Genomic DNA, 21,704 nt, shown 5'->3' with positions numbered 1-21,704 from the left:
ACACTGGGCTAAAAAGAAAAGATTGCACAAAACATTATTTTTAAAGGAGACGGCTGAACCTGCCTCTGCTTTCTTAAGGTTGCATTATCTATGCCAATTAAAACTTTGCTTCTGAAAAAAGAGTTAAGGCACTTCCTCTGGAGTTACTAAAAAAAGCAAATGAAAGCCTTGGCTGCGCAGCCCTGAGTGATAGTGAGCCGTTTGTTCTTGACCTCTGGATCACCCTCCAGATCCAATCCCTGGACACAGGAAAAGCCCACTAGTATTCATTAAAAGCAACTGGGAGGCCAGGCCAGCTTTGTGCTTCTGCTCTTGAGACCTGAGCCAGCTACAGCTCGAGAGACGTGCGGGACACTGCTGAACAATGCTGCTGCTCCTGCCCTCCTTCAGGGCAATTCCTGCCCATGGCAATGATGCAAACCACAGATTCCAGGCATTATTTCAATAATTGATTACCATCTCTTATGTCTGTGGTGCTTTTCAGTGATACACATAAAGCTGATTCTGTTGAGCACTGGCATATATTGGTTTATACTGAATTGGCTTTTGCACTGCATGTTTCTTCCTTCAAAAAGATACATCTATCACCAGTTATCCAAACAAATATATAGGCTGAAAGTCTATATATTTACTATTTATATATATTTTACATATTTGTGTGTGTATATATATAATTATATACATTTATATGTTATATTGTAGATATTCATATATATGTTTACACTACATTTCTCCTTCAAAAATATACCTCTCTCCAGTTATCTAAACAAATATATAGGCTGAAAGTCTATCTATTTATTGTTTATATATATTATCTATATTTATATATTATGTTGTAGATATTTATTTATATATTTACATATCTTTATATATTTACACTGTATATTTCTTCCTTCAAAAAGATACATCTATCTCTAGTTATCTAGACATATATAGGCTGAAAGTCTATTCATTATTTTTATATATTTTATATATTATTATCTATATTTATATATTATATTGTAGATATTTTTATATATTTATATATTCATATGCATATATTACACTACACAAAAAGATACATCTATCTCCAGTTATCTAAACAAATATATAGGCTGAGAGTACATATGTTTATTATTTATCTATATTATCTATCTATTATTATCCATATCTATATATTATAATGTAGGTATTTATTTATATATAAATATATATATATATACATACGCACTGCACATTTCTTCCTTCGAAAAGATAAGATATTTTTATATATTTATATATTCATATACATATATTACACTACACAAAAAGATACATCTATCTCCAGTTATCTAAACAAATATATAGGCTGAGAGTACATATGTTTATTATTTATCTATATTATCTATCTATTATTATCCATATCTATATATTATAATGTAGGTATTTATTTATATAAATATATACGTATATATATATACACATACGTACTGCACATTTCTTCCTTCGAAAAGATACATCTATCTCCAGTTATCCAAACAAATATGTAGGCTGAAAGTCCCAGACCTCCAGCTTTACTTCTCATTCTGTGAGTGGAATTTGCTCACATACTTTCACAGCTAAAAGTGATGTAAAGGATTGCTTGGTTAGATTATTTTTCACTTACAGCTTTTGACGTTTTCTGTGAAATTCTTATGCAGAACAGAATTTAAAAACCATAAGTAAGCCTACTGCCTCCTTCATAAAAGTAGGAATCACAAATTTTGACACACACAAAGTAAAGTACTTTTAGATACTAAAGAATACTTTTAGAATAATAAGAATACTTTTTAGTACTTTTAGAATACTAAGAATAGTTTTAGAATACTAGGAATACTTTCTTTTCAGCTACTTTTCTCTTTCAAACAGGCAAAAAACCACAGAAGTTACCTATAGAGCTGATCAACAGAACAAAATAAAACAGTGAAAAATATTCTCCCTGAACAATTGTTTCTGTCAAAATGTGGTTTAAACAAATTCTGGCTCCAGTTAACTGCAGTTGTCTGGTGGTTTGAGTTCTTTTAAAGCTTCATTAGAAAATACACACTGTGAGAGTATTTGTATCCAAATGTCTGCAGCACACTATGGTAAATTCAGCCCTCAGCACGGATGAACAATTTCAAATATAATTTTAAAAATACATTTGAATATAAGTAAAACTTACACTAATTCACTTATGCATATTCAGCACCCAAAGCTGCAGTAAAAACAGACTGTCTCCCCTCACCCTTTCACAGAGACATCAGCATGAGTTATGCTTATGTTTACTTCACAGAGGGAGTCTGAAGATTTAAAAATTCATAAATCCATCACTGGTTTTATTTTCCATCCTGTTTAATAGGAAACCTCAATCTCGAATTTCCCAAGGAGGAAACGTTCTCCCTGGAATCTTACAGAATTTTTTACTGCATAAACTATCAATTATTTTCCCAGCAAACAAGCCAGGTTCATAGGGCAGAGTCAGAAGGAAGAGAAAGGAGGGGAATGTTTTTGTGGATTGTTGGATTGTTATCTACAGACCAAATGGAAGATCTTCAGCCATTTTGCTCCTTCAAGCTACATCAAAGAATCTCCTATTTAAGGTGTGAAAATGTCAGTTACGTTCTTCACCTCAGAAAATGAGCAGAGCTCTGAATGTGATTTATGTCCCACCCTTGCACTTTTCTCTTTTAGGAGCTGAGACTCTTCTTTTCAACTTCCCTCCAGCTAATGCCATTTAATGTTCTCAGAACTATCAGGCTAAATTCAAATTTTCTGCTCCTCAGAGGCTGTTGTTATGCACCACGGCACATTCCAATTGCAAACACACACCAATGCTCCCATGTATATTCCAAGTCATTTTTTTACTCACAAATCCTGCTAAATTGTAAGTTAGGAGGCACTACTTGAATTCTCTTAGGTCTTTAGAAAGCTTTTAGATGTACCATGAGTAATAACATGTAATGAATATGAACAGATATTTTGTCTCTGTATTTACACTGAGTTGGCAATTTACATTTTCTGGATAGATGAATTATAGCCAGCCTTCCCAGTACTCTGGCAATTACTTCTTACAAACCCCTGACAAGCTCAAACCTCCAGAATCACATCTGTTATTCTTGGTTTGATCCCTCTTTTTTAAATTAAAACCAGTAGTTTTACCAGCAAATGAGAAAATGCTTTTTCCCCGCTCTGGAAATAGTTACAAAACTGCACATAAATTGAACATGCCAACTTATTTCTTTTTAGGGGTTGGCACATCTTCTGGGTTAATGACCAGTGCTCCATTTCTGTGACACAACTAATTGGGGTAAGGAGGCTGTAAATACACACAAAATGCCACAAATTCTCCTCCTTTGGGGTAGTCTGAAGATTTATAGGAATAGAGCAAGATGTGATTGGAGGAGAGAGAGAATAAAAATTTAAGGAGGGGTAAAATTCTTGTCTCATCACTCTGTCTCAGCTCCCAGGCACAGAACAAATTTAGAGCAGATTTTACTAATATTTCAGAGGAAGGACTTTTCCTTCCTCTGAACGACTGGCTAAAAAAAAAAAAAATTAAAAAAAATTCACATTTTCTAAAATCTTTCATTATTAAAAAAATAAAGAGGGAAAATGCATGGACAACACCACATTTCTGCTCTCAACACAGACTGGCTGACTGATCTAAAAAGCTGTATTGAAAATACAGCTCAACTCCACACCTAGAGTTGCTCAAGACATGATTTGACAACAATTTTTGGCAGCTAAACACAAATGAAGATCAAGAGAGAGGGGTCCTCACTTGGTTCGAGCTCAGTGTCAATTTCTAACAATGTAGCTTCATTTATCATGCATCACTAATGGGAAAAATCCAGCTGGCAATGGATTATAGGAAAGATTAATTCAGGTTTGTCTTCCATGACTAGGTCAGGAGACACATGCCATTCACTTTTTACAGCTCAGACAACTCAGGGCCTTGGTGTGATGGCCCTTAATATTCCAGAGCAAACATTCCAAATCCATGTGCACACCTGCAAACTGAAAGAACTCCAAATGCAGCTGGTGACAAAAGGATGACAGGTTTCCACTACAGATTGGGGAAGGAGAAGAGAAGAAATAGGAACATGATCTATTGCCAGTATGTATAAATGTAAAGGTGCATCACACGGTTCTCTCCTGTGCTCTCCAGGTCCCTCCAGCAGTGCTGTAGGAAGCTGAGTTCATTAAATCTGATCCAAATAAATTTGGAAATATGCCTGCCCTCCCTAATCACTGCACAGGCCCTCCAAGTGTGATGCACACACACAAAAGCAGCTGAACACAATCCCAACCTCAGCAGCAAGCCTTCCTCAGCTCCTCAGCCTGCAGCAAGCCTCACACCCACCTCAATACCCAAGGCCTTCTGTGCTGCTGTTACAAAAAAATTACTTTTAAATGTCTCAAGGAGATGATTCCTAGCCTGAATTAAGATCATCTTTCCCAATTTGCTGATATTGCAAGGATTTAGGGCATTACCTTTTTTTTTTTAGCTAAGCAATGTCAGGCTGATTTAAACTAGTAGCTAAAGGCTATGACTTAAATTAAAAGATTAGCAGCTCAAGTCAAGAATGTGAGATACAGAGCTAGATCACAGCTTTCCAGCCAGCACTGATGCATACAATATGACCAGGAGAAAGCATTGTCAGAGGCATCAACATGTGTGGTGTCACACCAACCACCAAGGTCTGCAGGCCAAGGCAACAAAGAGAGCTGAAGGGGAAAATTCCTAATGCATGTATAGGTTTGTCCCATTTCCTGGTTCAACCCTTCTCCTGCTTTTACCTTTAAAGCAAGCCTGACATCAAAAATAAGTTATAAGCTCATAATAAGCCCTTCTTAGAGGTGTGCATAAATTAGCATCTCGGTGCCTCTGCTGACAATTGAGAATTCCGAGCAACAGAGTGATTATCACCATCACTCAAGTTCAGGTCTCTGGTAAAACCTGAGAGGACTGTGGCTGCTCTCAGCATGAGAATTTAGAACAAGTGCTACCCAAGGCTCCAGAGAAAGATGTCAGGCATCACAATTAAATGACATGTAGAAAAAAACAAGGCAGGATCTCCTTAGCACAAAACTGGGCAGCAATCTTTCCTGCATGACACGCTTGACACATGGGTGGAATGAAACCAAAAGTGGTTTGAAATTCTGTTATCACAGCTTTACAAGCAAAAGAAAACAATGCCCAGAACTGCTCAAAAAATAAGGTTTAAGCACCTGCTGCCTTGTGCCCTTGTGCTGTGTGGGTGTTAAATGCCACCACACCAATCTATTAGCACAGCAGATATAAATAGCTCAGCAGTATAGGATGTAATGGAGTTCCCCTAATATGTCCCAAAATGCCACCACAGTTCATCCACAAGCACAGAGTCAGTATTGACTCCAAAAGTTCAGGCGCATTCAGCAGGCAGAACAGAAATAGTTACAGTTCCTTTTGTCTTATTCCACACACATGGCTAAACAGAGATTATCTATCCAAAAAAGAAAAGGAAAAAAAAATTAAAAAAAAAAAGAAAAGCAACGGTGTCAGAATGGTTACAGCTAAGTCTGATTCTGTTCTGCAGGGCAATGCAACAAAGCAGCTTCATGCAGGTTCAACAGGAATGATTCCTGCTGGGGTTCAAGCAATAAACAGCAAAGAAAGTTGAAATTGAGACTTACCACGGGGCACCATATATTCGGAATCCTTTAACTGTTACCTCTGAATCTTGTAAGTAAATACTATTTGTCAGGAGTGACTGAACATTGTCAAAGTCCTCTGGTTTCAATTTGGACACAGAGGGAAAGCGGTAGTAATCTTGTTTAACAAGGTCTGCCATGAATTCCTTATCAAATGTCAGTTCATGATTCCCAGCAATCACTATTTTATATTCATATGGTAGGTTTCCTGAAATAACAAAAAAGAGGACTTCATTAGCACATTTCCTCCCACAACAAGCAGCCAGCCAGCAGTGACAAGAGTGGGACACCCGAGGCCTGGGAGCATCTCCATGCTGGGCACCGGACACGGACGCTGCTCCTCCTGCACTCAGCGAACAGGGTCAAAATGCACAGGGATGGCACACAAAAAAATGCATGTACAGCCACGGCACGGCACAGAGCCCGTGCTGCAGGGCCCAGCAACACCAGCTGCTGGGAGTCAAACCAGCTCCAGAGGGGGCATGGAACACCACTGCTGGGTTATTCCCCTGAACGGGACCAGCAGGCTTCAATCCAGGTCAGTCCCCAGAGTGACCTGCAGTGAGCAGAGACTGCAGCATGCCTACCAGCCACGTCCTGAGAGCACCAGAGCACACTGCTGGGGCTGGTGGTTTTAAAATTATGGCTTCATTTGGATTCATCTGTATTCCAGTGGCGTTTATTTGTTGGAACCCTGGCTGCTGAGAATTTCAGACTTTCTGTGGTGGCAGGCACTGGCCCCCAAGAGAACACTGCACTGACCTGAGGCCGTGGAGAAGGCTTCCAAAATGGAATGACAGAGCTGGGATTGTGGGTGTGGAGTTTGAATAGAAGTGTGTGATATCACAGGGTGGAAAACTTAAGAGTTTAAGGTTTTAAAATATGGTAATATATATAAAGCAAGATGGGAGTTTTAGGGTGGAGGCTGATCCTTCTTCACCTCCTTCTTCATAGATAGTATTGTGTAACTGGATTAAAAAGTCCACCTTGCAGGCACGAATGGTTGGTTATTGGGTTAAAAGTAAAAGTAATTTACATATCATTTCTTAATTTGACAGTTTAGCCTTAAAAGGCCTTGTAGAGAGAGAGATGGGGCTCCATTGTTAAAGTGAAGTGCTGCAGAACTCAGGGTTTGTGAGACTGGAACAGAGATAAGAACCAATAAACATCTGAGTCTGAATAAAAAAATACCATCTCACACATTTAATCCTGACCTTGGCAAAAAAAGAAGCAAAGAATCCACATTTATTTGAGACCTAGTCTATTCCCCAAAGCTTCAATTCATTTGCAACGTACCTTTGTATTAATATTATTTTGTTATGTTTATGGCAGTATCGCAGTTCTTGTAAAAAACACACAAGTAGAAACAACCACAAAACTCAGCCGCATAAGACAAACCAGGAAAAAGGAAAATCTGATTAATCCATTCACCATCAGAGTCAGAAGTAAAGAATCACACGTTTGCTCCCCTCAATTCAGGGGAACTAATACCGTTGTTTGGAAGGAGGCATGGATCATGCTCACGGAGCCAGATTTTTGGAGCTCAGAACAGATTTTCAAGCACTTGGTACCAGCAATCAGTGCCAGATCTTCCAAATAAACATACTGGGTGCTGAGCTCCCTTAAAAATGCAGTCCCATACTGTGGTGTCTTCACAGAAGTTAGGCTCTCTTACAAAATCTGTCCCACTGAGACTTGCCAAAAATCAACACGTAGGATTGCATCAAAGCTAACTGCTCCTGCCTTCAGCACAAGCCTGATTTCTTAGCCTCATACCTTGTCCTTAATTATGGTCTTTATTACTCAGAATCATTTAGAAATGGTTGGGTTTGTTATGGGGATTTCTGTGCAGTTTGTCTTTGGGGTTTTTTTGTTGTGTTTTTGTTTGATTTTTTTGGGTTGATTTTTTTTTTTTTCCCCTCATAAAGGCAGCAAAATGAAATGGAAATCTGTGGGTTTGTCTTCCAGGTCTGGAACTCAATACATCTGTCCCAGGGAAGACAGAATCAGACGCTACACATTTCTTGTGAGTACAATTCTCCTAAACAGAAGTGGCTTTGCTAGTTTAAACTTGTCTTTCAACTTTTGAAACTATTTGGTTTTGGGTTCTTTTAAAAGTGAGCTTCAGAGTAAAGCTGTAAGTATATAAAACAAGATTAACTTTTCCCCTAAACAGGACTTACAGGGGAACCAGTCTCTGAAAAACCCTCTGCTTTTTCAGCATTTACAGCACAGAAACAGGAATTACACGAGGCACGCATGCAAACATCATCTTTGCAAAATTAGTGAATTCTGGATGGAAAACCAAAAAGCTACAAATCCCTTGAAAAAACCAAGCAGACTATGTTTTTCATAGACACCTCGGGTCTGAACAAAATACATATGCATAACTCTCTGTGGTGTTGCATTAGAATAAAAGCTGGGGAGATGCAATAAATGCTCCTCTACAGTTTTTGACTCACTCCTTTCCCACTTTCCTCCCCTTCCCCATCTCTTCTACGTGCTGCTCTGCAATGCATTTTTATTTAAAAACTCTGTGTGGCATGTACCTACAATTCCTGCCCTCTGTGACTCCTGGGCACAAGATAAAGCTGCTATTTTCTCTTCTCCCAGGAAACATAAAAGATACCACCAGCATGAAATTTGATACACTTGTCATAACCATCAATCCCCCAAAACAAGCTAGGTGTGATAATATTCTCAGAGAAGTGGGATGGAGGAGTTAAATTCAGGTTTCTGCTAAGTTATCAACATTTGCCTGCTTTAACACAGAAAACTCTTCATCTTACTTGATACACGTCCAAGCTTTAGACTGTCATTTATTTTGATAGACTTGAAAACCAGCACGTTTTGCTGATATTATGCTCAATTAAGCCTGCAGCATTCTTGCCCAGTATTTTTTTTATCTTGACTTTTAAAAATAAGAGCTTACTTTGAAGGCACACAGGACATGCAAAGGCAAACCAGGGGTGACATCAGTAATTATTAAAACACATAAATGGAGCATTATACATGTTATATAAGCACCTGAAATCTGTAGGGGAAACCCAGACAGTACTTCTTGCAATTGGTGCGAAGACAGCTGTTGGTATTTTCAGGACTAAGACACATCAAAAGCCAGGGCAACAGCAAGAGGAAGTCTCATTCAATTCTTCTCTCTTCCTTGAGGAAAAGGACTATATAGCACTAATCACACTAATAAATTACCTGCAATCAGGTCAGCTATTTATTCATCACATTCTGGTTTTTCCTTCTTGAGAGGCCCCATGGCATTGCACAACATCCACTCTCTCTGATATAATTTCTGAAATATTTTGTTTTCTTTTGGCAGACCTGCCCTTTGTCTATAATCTGTTGACCTTGTGTTTAATATGGAAACAGAAACAGTCATCTTCAAAAATCTCCTACTCCATGGTAATTTAGTTTTATCTTGACCAGATTAATCTCTCTGTATCTGCATCAGTGCTGCCTGTACAGCACAACACACAGGTTGGAAGGCTTTTCCTCATTTTCCTTCACTAAATCTTTGTTAGCCACATTTGGCCTTTATTAGTCTGATTTCCTATCAAATCTTCCATTATGCATCAGCAACATCATTCGTTCTAAATTTATACTGTGACTCTGGAAAACAATTAGAAGAATCCTTTTCCAAACTAGAAAAAGTGGGATCTGTTTGCTGGGCCAAGCACTTCAGAAACCCCAATTATTAACTCCCAGCATAATCACTGAGTTTATTTAAAGTACTTAAATGTTTAACAGGTGAGATCAAAAGGCTAAAATTACAGCTACCAAAAACAACCAGGGCACTAAGTCTGTGAAGCAGAGTCACTTACACTGGAGTATTTGAAACCCATGTTTATGTGTATGTACACACACACACAGGGTGTGCACATATGTATCTTCAAAATACATCTATTATTTTGGTTCACATGTTTTTCAACAACTCTCAACAGAACAAACAAGGGCACAGTATAATCATTGATCAAGAAAATACTGCAGTTAAACAAGTTGTTCTCTTCTGGAAGCCAAAAGGTCAATACTGCTCTTCTCAAACAAAGACAACAATGGTTATCTCTGAATGCCTTGTAAAAATTGAATTGTTTACAGTATATGCATTAATCTGGGAGTCTCAGAAAACTCCTGTGACTTCTGGTCTAACAAGCCAACCTTCATGCTCCAGTCCCAGGTACCTTTGTCCCACAGAGGTTCATATTTACTCCTGTGCCATGACACCTTCCTGCCAACACAAGGATTTGGTGGGCACAGAGCAGAGTGGATCAGATGAAAACGGAAAATGACGAAAAGATGAAAAATGATGTGTCAAAAAAGGAGTGGGGGTCTGTGAATGCTGCTCAGGCAGAACTTCTATTGCTGGCTGCAGCCACTTACACCACTCCAAGTGGCAGCTGCACAACAGACTGACTTTAAATATATCTATTACACGGGACAAGGGGGCAAGCTTGGGGGCCAGGGGGCTGTGGGGTTTTTTTAACCTACCTAAGGAGTTGTTTCAGTGGGTTTCTTTAAATTCACCTTAAGCACTTGGAGCCTAGGAAGCCTTAATCTGTTGAACAGCCATTCCCATTTTAATAGCATGCTTCATATGAGTACAGTTTAGTCACACAACCCAAGTTCTGTAGAGCTGCCAGACATGAAAAGGAGTGTGCCTGGCAGTGAACATTAACTGCTGAGCCCCTATAAAAATAGAAAATCACATTATTTTTCTACTACTGCTACCTGCAAACCACACAGGGAATAAGTAGGGGAATAAGAAATAATGTGATACTAGCTGTCTGTGTAGTGGTAGAAACCTGTATTTACACACAAATGATATGCAAGGGGTTTTGATGCAAAGCTCTGAATATGCATACGCATGCATTAACTATTCAAACCACACACCACTCAAATGAAACATGGAGCTTTTTTCATGCCTGTTTCATAGCCTCATAAACCCTTTGGCCATATGCTGAGAAACAGCCTGAGAAGCCTTGAAGTATAAATTTTAAAAAGAGGGAAAACTGCACAAGAGAGAGATGTGCGTGCAAGTGAATCACCTCAAATGTATGGTATTTTGTGCACGCCCCAAAAGCGCAAAACTGGCCATGGAGCATTTCCCCATAACCAGCCCCACACATACACAGGGGTAAACAGAAAAGGAACAGATTTTGTGTTGCTCCTGCAGACTCCAGTCCCCACGGCTGCAGCTGCTGAGGGCAACCAGCAGAGCCCAGCTGTGGTCAGCACCTCTGCAACTCTTCCCAAGAGGTTCTCACGGAAAGCCCTTGGCATCACAGGGCCGTGGTCACTCTCTCTTCCCAGCATTTACAGCACAGTCCCAACACACAGAGGCTCCTTTCAGCTTTTTAAAATAAGGACAGAATATCACAAAGGCTGCTATTTCTCCTTCAGCAGCAGTGAGTTAGACTGCACAAGTACAGTTATATAGACTCGAGCTTCCACAGGATAAGCTGGACCTATCCCACCAACAACCCGCATCAGGTACCAAGATCCAAAACTGGGCAAGAAAAACATCTTGTCTAAGATGAGACTGACCAACTGACTATGAACATATTTTGGCTGTTTAAATCAAGTCAGCTTTCCCAAAAAGTCCTCAACAAAACAGTTCAAACTGGTATCAACCAACACTGGCTGAAAACATAGCCCATGAATTTCTATGCAGCTTAGCTCCCTGTGTCTGTAGAAACCTACACAATGAAACAATTAAAAACAAAAAAAAAGAGCAGCAAATAAGAAACAGAACATGCAGAAAGCCAGAGCATGCTTCTAAAACAGTACAAAGAACTGAAGCACAAGACCTCTCAAAGTCTTCCTAGTGAAAAGTATTTCACCATCAGTTCTGATACCTCTTTTTTTTTTTTTCCCCTCCAGTTTTGGAGAAGAAAAAATAAAGGCAAAACACACATGGGCAACACAGCAAGAAGAGAGAGAGGATGAACGAACATGTAGTTACATGTTTTGCCTTTATGCAAAGAAAACATCACACGGCAGCACAGGAAGAAGCAAAGGCTGAGACCCTCGAATTCCTGCGATAAATCCAACGCTTGTACATTAAAGCTCCCCTTTGTTGAGAACACTGTTAGACACAACAAAACAGAAATGTTAGGTGAGTGCAAGCTCTGCCTGTGACCTTTCCCTCTGTAGCCGTCAGGCTTCATTAATTTCCACAGGGCCTGACAGCTCCAGCGTTAATACTCACGCTTGCGGATCGAGCCACACAGCAGGTTCAGAGTCTGCTGCCTTCTCCTCTCAAACTCATGCATTAGGATTTCCTCCATGCTGGCAATGGAAAACCAAGTCTAAGGAACATTAAACACAAAAAACTACGTTACAATAATGCCGGGGTTGAGCCATAAACCCATGAAAGCAAGGAAGCACTGGGTGGGTCTGGATCTCGGCCGAGCGGTGCCGAGGGATGCAGGGAGCACGGGTGCTGCTCCACCAATGCAGGCCCTGCACACAACTCTGCTGTGCACCATCACCGGTGCCCAACACCAAGCTCCCACTCATTCTCTCTCTTCCACAAGAAAACCTAGTGAATTTTGCACAACACTGGGCCAAAAAACACCCCCACGTGCGCTGCAGAACCTGCTCGGCCACAGGTCTGATCTAACCACGCTCGGGCACTTATTCACCATTCCTTGCTTTGATGTTTTTATGTCTCAACCATAACATTATTCTAATGTAACTGTTTGTGATTAATATCTCCCTCCTGTCTGCCGAAATGGAAAATGCAGCGCTACGTAATCAACAAGCTTTTGTTTCCCTTCAGCGTTCCACGGCTTCCTTTGCATTATTCTGACAAAACTTGTCCTGTTTTTTGATCTCCAGCTTGTTTTGAACTCCACTGGGCTGCTGTTGTTGAAATATGGAAATCTTCAGTAAAGTTTCAACAATTAATATGTGACGTTTCTTTGTTTTGAAACAGAATCTGAAGTTTTTGTTCAGCCTAACCTCAAAAGGAAAAAAAAAAAAAAAAGCCTCCAGATTTCGCAGCTCACAGCGCTGCCAACTTTAGGTGTAAAAAGTCCCCCCAAATTGACTTTAAAATTATGAAATCTGAAACGCAAGTAGCACAGATTGCTTGCTAGTCCCTGGAAAGGATCTCTTTTTAGGCTTTTAATTATGCAACCTAAAAGCTAGAGCTCTCAAGGGGGGGGGGAAATCACGTAACTTAAAATCAAAGGAGCTGGCAGCTATGAAATTTCTCTTTAAATTTAGCAAATTCTGAGACACCACCCTACCAGGAAATCCTACCATAGCCTTGTCCCTGTTCATTTTCACGAGTGCTTCTTGCGTTAATGGGAGTTCCTGCTCCTCTCCTGTTTGCCACAGCAGATTGATTCCTGAAGGACTCCCAGGTCTGTGCTGGTGCTGTTTGCCCTTTCCAAGAGATCCTTTAAGAGAAATGCTGCTCACTTTGAAAATCATCCAAGATTTTCCATGAGAACACCTTTTGTGTGGCAGAGCTGAAGGGTGCTTCCCTGAAGAGAATTACCCTGTATTTCCAGCGACAGAGACACCTGCACTGCAGTTCAGGGGCTGTGTGTGTACTGTACACACAGAGAAATAAATTCCCTTTTGTCCAACAGAACTTCAGATTTTTCTCCTGCAATCCAGACCTTAATGTAGCGGGGCTGACCAATTTTAGACCAGTTTCAGCACCTCGTGTGGTTTCAAATGGCTGTGACCTTGAACTCCAAATACTAAGGCTGGAACTTAAGCCCTGCCTTCACAGTGCCAGCAGAGCTAAGTAGAAATGTCCTTCTTGGACTTAATTTAGACTTAATTGAAAAGAAACGTTTTTGGTTACTATTGCATTAGGCTAAAACATAAAAAAGAACCCTAATACTATCTAAACCTAATAAGAGAAAAGCATCTCTCTTTCAAAACTTTCCAAGCATTCTCTATAAATGCATCACGGATCAATTTACATGGCACTTTTGCCAATAAGCAAAACAAAATCCCAGGTTCCAGTTGGCTTAACTCATATTGGAAAGCGCGAAAGAAAATGCCAGAAAATGCAATTACTGCAAACAAACTCCATTTTCTCCACTCAGGAGGGAATTCCAGAGAACATTTTATTGTCCTCAAATAGTATTTCTAAAGGCATCAATACACAATTCTATTTTCTTTTCAGAGCCCACCAACTATATAACCTAATCCTCCATGAAGAAATTCACCAGATTTTGAAATAATATATTGGTTGTTGATATTACCTTGTGCACACACATACTGTATCAATTTAAATTATTTTTCTCCAAGAATCTCAAGAATATAAAAACCATCTTCCACTGCCTGACACAAACAGATCTGGACCTATTTCCCAGAACATACCCTTTATCTCTGTCATCTACAATTCCAATTAAGTCTTTCCCCCCCACCTAAAATAAATGAATAAAGCCACCAAAAAGGAGGTCATCTTGAGAAATAATTATACAGAAAGTAATTAAGCTAATCATAATTATCACAGACAATGTCTTGGTATTTTAATGTACATGGATTTTCACTGCACAAGGCCAGGGAAAGCTAAAGGACAAGATTTTCCAGAAAAAGTGAAATCTTTATTTAAAAGAGAAACATGGTTTGACATCATTTTTTCACTACTTAGTGAAGGAAATGAGAATTACGAGTGCAGGACCCAGATCTAGATTCTGCCCCAAATTCTTCTACCTTACTGACAGAGACCTTTAAACAAGCAGCAGAGCTTCCCTTTGTACCCACAGGACTGCCCAACACACACCCCCCTGTCAGGATCCTCCCAGTAGCTGCCCTCCTATCTAAATATGAGCAAATAAATGCACCAGCCGGGGAAACAAATGACCTCCAAAACATCTTCCTGTTTCCCAAGTCTTTGAGCTAGTTCCCATTATTTGTTTTCTCATTTTTAGAAGAAAGTCTCTGAGACTTACAAATGCACAAAGCAGTAGGAAATCACCTTCCTCTATCTTCTGGCCTGACAGAGCCCAGACAGTGTTTCTGGAAAAAAATCCCTTCAAATATCTCCTTTTTCCTGTATCCCAGGAAGGCATTCAGAGCACTTCTTCCAAAGAGAAAAAGCTCAAAATACACAAACAAGAAGCTTGTAAAAACTATTTTCTTTATATGAGACATTATATCCTATAACTTCTCGATTTTATACCTGGAACTGAAATCCTTCCTTTAAAATTATTATTTTTGAGCATATTGTTGGGAAACTACAAAACATGGTGGGGGTCATAATTAACCAACTATCAGCATCAGTGTTATGTGGATAAATATCCATAATGAGAAGAGGAAAGATAAAAGCAGGGATAGTGAGAATAATCACAAGGAAAATAAAGATAAGAAATAAGATAAAATGGGGTTTTTTTAAAAATATCCCAGAGGCTTTAAAAGCATGAACTACTGCCTAAAAGCAGGAGGACAGCTTTTTAATAACTCTGAGAATGTAACATCCTCCAGTATGCTAAAGCAATTAGCTGCTCCTGAGATTTTACCCTGTGATCAAGGCTTGTGCTTTTATTTGTAAGCACTGAAGTATAAGACGCAAGTTTGATATTCCAAGGTAGTTTTAAACATATTATCACGTGGCAATGCTGATGTTTGTTGGGAACTGCTCCTTCCTTTTCTGACAGGGAAGGGCAGGAATCAAAAGCTTGAGACTCAACTCTGCTCCTAGAGTGCGATATCCAGCAGGGATATGTGTGCTCCAGAAGTGCCTCCAGGGGCCTTGCTGAGCTGTTTGTGGAGGACAGAACACAGAGAGAAAGTGCACAGAGAATGCAAACAGAAAGTACAGTCAGCTCAGACATTCAGGAAGGTCTTTAGCAACCTCCAGCGCTATCTTCTGAGCCCTGTGTTTAAATTTATTATTCCAAATAAAGCTAAACATTCCATTACAGTCTTCCAAGATGAACTCGACACCAGGAATCTCCTGAGCCCCCTAAGGAAATTCCTTTTGAGGAATCCAGCTCACAGAGTGGTTTCTTAGCTACTGAGAGAGGCAACCAAATCACTCCAGCTGTATCATGTTATTGCAAGGAGCTCAATTCCTCTTGTGCAGGTTCTCTTCCTGGCCATCCAGAATTCCTGAGCAGGAGGAGGGCACAGATCCCTTGCTTGTGAGTTTAAGCACAAACACTAAACACTAAAAAGAGAGTGAGAAGGAAGCTTGAAGCCTGACAAAGGTTTGGAGTGGTAACTATGGACATTGGCACCAGTGATTTCTCAGTTCTCTGGCTCACCCCTGCTGCTGTTTCTTGCCACCTCCTCTTTTCTACTGGCTTTGCAGAATTTCAATTTCCAGTTTATGGGCCGTAATTTGTGCTGCAGCATCCCAGCAACTCACAGCAGACCGGCCAAATTCACACTGAAGTTTTTTTTAAGAATCCAAATCTTTGAATTTCATTGCAGAAAACTGAAATAGTTCCTAATAGTCCTTCCAAAGGCAGGACAACACAGAAAAAAATTAAAAACAGTTGTATGCAATGTAAACCCTGTTCTGCAACAGACAGTTTGCTTGCTTTTATTTGTGACAGAATTCAGGTGAAACTCTTGATCTTTCCTGCCCCTGTTACAAGGAGTCAGGCCCTCTGCTACTACCACCTCTGTTCCTCAATAAGGATAATTGTAAGCCACTAATCCAGGAGTGAAATGCTTTTAAAATGCAGCATCTGTACCTTAGTGCAGAGAAAGACACTGAGAGTTCTGGTCCACCAATAAACATTTCTCTGTAATTAAATGCTATGGTTAATTGTTGGAGTATGCAATTTTTCACCTAGTGTGCTTCCTGCAGAGTAGGGTCTCTCTTGACTTACCCATTTTAGCCACCTTTTCTAGCCTTTAAAACAAAAAATGGGATGAGAAACCTGCTGTAAAAAGCCATGATGTGCAGGCAAAGTTCTGCTGAATAACACAACGACTACAGTTACTCAGAGCAGGTCATTAGCACAAAGCATTCAGAGAGCAGCTATTTCAGTCACTTAAGGCAAAGGTAACAATTTATCCCTTATTTATTCTCCTTTCTGCCCAGAAACCCTCTCACCTCGCAGGCAAGCAGCATTGTTTTCACAGCTGGTCTCAGGGAAGCAGTAGTTTATGAATAGCTGTATTGCTTCCCCTCTAGCTGGACACACTCTGGTACCTGACTGCAGTGCCAGACTCCTTCCACCGCCAGAGCAGAGCTGCCTGCTGCCTCCCCCTCCTTCCCCTGTCCCTGAGCAGCCTGGGTGCCCACCACAGCAGGGCATCCCCCCTGCCCTTCCCACTCCAGCTAATGGCACAGGATTGTCATTTACAGCAGATGGGGAGTGGCTTTCTGCACAGACAGAATTCAGAGAATCACTGGGTTGGAAGAGACCTTCAGGATCATGGAGTCCAACCCAGCCCCAGCACCTCAGCTGAACCCTGGCACCCAGTGGCACATCCAGGCTTTGTTAAACACTCCCAGGGATGGTGACCCCACCACCTCCCTGGGCAGCCATTCCAGAACTTCATCACCCTTTCTGGAAAAAACTTCTTCCTGATATCCAACCTGAATTTCCCTTGGTGGAGCTGGAAACTGTGTCCTCTGGCTCTGTCAGTTCCTGGAGAAACAGCCCAGCCCTGCCTGAGAACAGGCACCTTTCAGGGAGTTGTAGAGTGATGAGGTCAACCCTGAGTCTCTTTTTCTCCAGGCTGAGCACCCCCAGTTCACTCACAGGGCTTGTGCTCCAAGCCCCCCCCCAGCCTTGTTGCCCTCATGGGGTTTTGGAGGGGACAGCAGTCCAGGACCTTCACTCTCAGCACCACAAGTCTGGCTACAGCTGTGTCATTTTATTCCCAGTGACCACTGAAACTTGGGTCAGAGGAGAGGAGAAGGAGCAAATTCCCTCCCTGCCATGCTCAGGAGACATCTCCTGCACAAAGCTGCAGCAAATTCCTGCCTGCCTTGCAGCTTCTCTGCTCATCTCTCAGTAGTGAAGGCAAATGCCAAGTGCTGCTGAGGGAGCAGGGAGCCTTCAGAGTAACATATGGGGGAGAGCAGCTCAGGGAAAAGTAAGGACATGTGGGTAATTTTTTATCATTTGCAGCACTGTTTTAAAATTAGAACCCTTTGTGTCGGATAGTTATGCAAAAAAAAAAAAGTAATGGCAACATTCAAGAGAGAAGGAGCTACTGCACTCTGGTACCCAGCCTGCCCTGTAACGTGAAAGCTTCTGGTTCAACAGAAAAGATGCACATAATTCTGAGGTCTTTATGGTTCACTCACCAAAAATTACAGGAAATTCAAAGTACAGAGTGTTCCTGAGCTCTCATTTCCTAATTTTATTAACTCCAGAAGAGATGAAGCTCTGGAAAAGGCAAGTGAAAAAGAGCAGGTCCAGTACTTTATGTCCCTGTGCTCTCATTTGTCTCCCTCTTCTTTGTAGTCTCCAGCCCACCCCCAGTTTGATGTTATTTTGTTCTCCTCTGTGTTGGCTTTCCACGGCCTCTCTCCTTACACCACTGTCCCCTGGTGTGCTGCTCTGTTCCTTCTCCACCAAAGTCCTGAGAAACATCGCAAACACTCCCAAAGCTGTGGCAGGGCCACCACAACCCAACCCTCCTGTGAGCCCAGCACTGAGCCCAGCCTGGTGTCACAGCTGAGGAGCACAGAGGGTCCCTCCTGATGCCTCAGGTTTGGCTTTTCTATTTCTCACATTCTGTGCTGCTTTGGTGTGTGGGTCTGGGCTTCACATGAGGGGATGGTGAGCTCTGTGCACAGAGCAGGGAGACAAAATAATTCCTGCTCCAGCTGGGCACCAAGGACAAATGATCCCAATCTCAGCCCAAGAGCACAAACCCCGTGGGCTGGAGAGAGAAAAACAAGCAGGATGGGAGTGCAGGGGCTGAGCTGGAATTGGACACTGAACTGCAATGTGCACATGGAGCAGAGCTGATCCCAGGGAGAGACCCCGTGAGCGCTCGTTCATTTTGGGACCATTTGGGTTCATCTTGGCTGCAGCCCTGGCTGGGCTCTTGTGCTGCCCAAGGTGGATCCATGGAGGAGATCCTTGGAATGAATCCCTGCTTTATTCTGTAGCTCTGTCCAGCCTCTGCTCTAGGGCAGCCCTCCCAAGGCATCACTCCCAGGGCTGAGGGTGCTGCCTGTGGGTTTTGGAGCCCCCCTACAGAGCAGGTGCCATCATTCACTGCCATGCCCAGGACTGAGCAGGACAAAGAAAACATAAGTTCCTTCAGCTCTGGGATAAAGTGGTTCTCCTCTTCTTTTTCTCCTTACCAGTGGCTGGTGCCCACAAACATGACACCCACCCTCCAAAAGCAATCTACTCCCTAAATAAAGGCAAGTAAGGTTTGAGGGGAGATGTGGAGTCGCACAGGACTTTCTTTCACAGCCTCTGTGTGCCAGGACACATCCTTCCCATGCAGGAATTCCCCAAGCTCAAACACCCAACCCTGCAACAAGAGGGTTAATGAACAAGCTATGCAGACTGGTTATAGCCAGCAATAAGCAGCTTGCTGTTTTTCTTCAAGAAAAAAAAAAGTCAGTAATTCTTGGAACATTTATTAACCCCCTAGTATAGGCAATTACTGTAAGATAAAGGTCTGCCAGTCTTGCATTACCATAAATTGCTGCATGTTGCTTTTCTACAGTACAGTAATGTCCACAACCAGTGTGAATAAATGCTAACATTTGAGTTTTAAGCTCAATTCAATCCTCTCGATTGAACATTTTTAACAGGTCTTCACTTTCAGTGGCTGTTGGGCCACAAAAGAAAAAAAAAATTTATACAAGCCAAAAAAATCCAAGATAGCATTTCACTGATAGACTGTTTTGCAGCTCAGTTTAAGGTAATCTCACATATTTCCTAACATGCAGAATGGAAAAGAGGAAGGCAGGTGGGAAGTATAAAACCCCTAAGATCAGCCCTGCTGTCTATGACGTTTTGTAGTCACATACAACATAAAAAAATAGTGGCAATAAAAAAAAAAATAAAAAGAAAAAGGCTTTGTAGTAAACAGAAAACCACCAACCAGCTTTAAATTGAATTACACAGCCTGCTAATCTTTATGATGAAATAAAATTTCTTTGAACACTTCACATTATACTAAAATCCGCAGTGCTTTCTCCCCAGCCCCAACCCCTCTCTGCTCAAAGCAACTCCTCCACCCCTAAACCATTGTTCTTCCCAGCCTGCAACGTGATGCTCTGCTAACAGGAGGACTCATTTTAATTTGCTATTGTTAATATGGCACGCACGGTGTGAAAACGTAGGGGAGAAGTACTTTTGCACTTTGTATTTTCGATGCAACATTAAATTTGCAAGTGAAGGAATTAACTGGTGGTGCACAAAGAATCCAGCCCTCGACTGCTCTCCACTAAAATCATTCTTGTTACAATATGAGGCTGTGGCAGCAGCACTGGAGGAAGAATCTGATGAAAATGTCTGTAGAAGTTTCTATTTGAGGGGCTTTAGTTGTCCCATGCCTGCTCAATACAACAACCATAAATCTCTTTTCTGTTTCAAAGCGGATTTGCGGGAAAGGGGGAATTGAAAGGAAGAATTATTTGGGGTTTTTTATACATTTGGTTTGGTTCTAGCTTGTTATAAGAAACCTGATCATCCCCTCCCCCTTTCTAAGACAACATTAGCAGCCCAGGGAAGCAGATCCAAGAAATGACCAAGCAATTATTGTGATTGAAAATCCATTCAAGAATTGTGCAGTACTTTGCAGTGCTCACTGGCTCCTTCCTTTCATTGAAAATTACCAAATGAATATATTAGTTTAAACTTATAAAGAGCCATTCACTGCAGAACATTATTCTCTTTGAAAGCACATTTCACCTGAGCCAAGATTTCTAATGGCTGTCAAATAACACCTTTATATTTGCTTTGACTGACCGTGGCAATTCATAAAGAGAATTTTACACTTTAGCAGAAAACACAGCTTTAAAACTCACATTTCTCTATAGACCATTAGGAGATAGCAAAAATGGATTTTTGTGAAATCTCTTTATGAAGAATTGCCAGGAATAACAAGAACAGAACAAGAAAGAACTGATCACATATGAATGATCTTACACCGCTCCTCGGGCATAAATTCCATTTCAGTCAGTGGAAATTTTACTACCTCAACATTCATTTTATCCAATGGCTTCTATTTTACCTTCCAAGTTACACTTCTGGGGTTCTGCTTCCCACAAAGCATCTCATATCTGACCCAGAGCAGCGGATAAATATGAAGAAGCAGCCATAACCCTGGCACAAAAGGAGAATTTTGTACTTTCTCCTACTTTTGTTTTCACACTGCACTACAGCTTGTTCCATCAAGACAAATTATTCAGCCTCTTACCAAAAATCAATATGGTTGTGTTTTCCCACTACTTAATATAATAAAATGAAACATTCAGACTGTTTTTGTATTATTTTGAGAAGACAAAACAAAGCTAAAAATTAGTAATAATAGATTATAAAAAGGTATATGCTAATAAAAGCTGAGCAGAGATTATTAATTCAGGCAAGCCATATGGGAATTGAAAACTAAGTACAAATGGGAATTTAAGCATGACATTAAACACAGTTTGAGTTAGAACAAAAGTAAAGGAAACATTCTTAAGTAGTAATATGGCAATAAACCCTAAATAAAATAGGAAGAAGCTTTTTAAAAGTTTATGGTAAAGACAGAGTGAGATCCGTAACCCAGAGAACAACTAAATCACTAAAAAACCCACAAGGCCTCAGCACCAGCTCAAGCTGTAAATAAAATATCTCCATCCCACCCCAGTGTCTGAAGCTTTTCACCAGGGCCATCACAGAAGACAGAGTTGTTTCCAAAATTGGATTAATAGATTTTCCAGGGAGCTGCTTCCCTCTCTCCCAGAACAGCTGTGCCAAACTCACACATACTTACAGGATTAAAGCCACCTCAGCATTTTCTTTCACTTGCAATGAATGCAATTTTTTTTTCAAGTGCTCAGAGTTTTGTTCATCAAAATGGTATTTTATGTTTAGTCAATTATTCATTCTAGCTGTAACAAGCAGAGCAAT

At 40.8% G+C, this 21,704-nt stretch overlaps 1 protein-coding gene across 2 annotated transcripts in view; it reads right to left on the bottom strand.

Annotated features, from left to right (window-relative positions):
* The window catches only part of MPPED2 (metallophosphoesterase domain containing 2), a 109,189-nt gene that overhangs the window by 43,201 nt on the left and 44,284 nt on the right, over positions 1 to 21,704 (bottom strand). For both annotated transcript variants that reach the window (XM_041423292.1, XM_041423293.1), the window contains exon 4: positions 5,656 to 5,881. In XM_041423292.1, the coding sequence (XP_041279226.1) occupies positions 5,656 to 5,881 (226 nt within the window). The remainder of the gene's footprint in view (positions 1 to 5,655; positions 5,882 to 21,704) is intronic.

The sequence above is a fragment of the Onychostruthus taczanowskii genome, unplaced genomic scaffold (genome assembly GCF_017590055.1).
Source record: "Onychostruthus taczanowskii isolate IOZ18803 unplaced genomic scaffold, ASM1759005v1 scaffold76, whole genome shotgun sequence".
Taxonomy (NCBI): domain Eukaryota; kingdom Metazoa; phylum Chordata; class Aves; order Passeriformes; family Passeridae; genus Onychostruthus; species Onychostruthus taczanowskii.
This window is presented reverse-complemented; position numbering and strand designations above follow the sequence as displayed.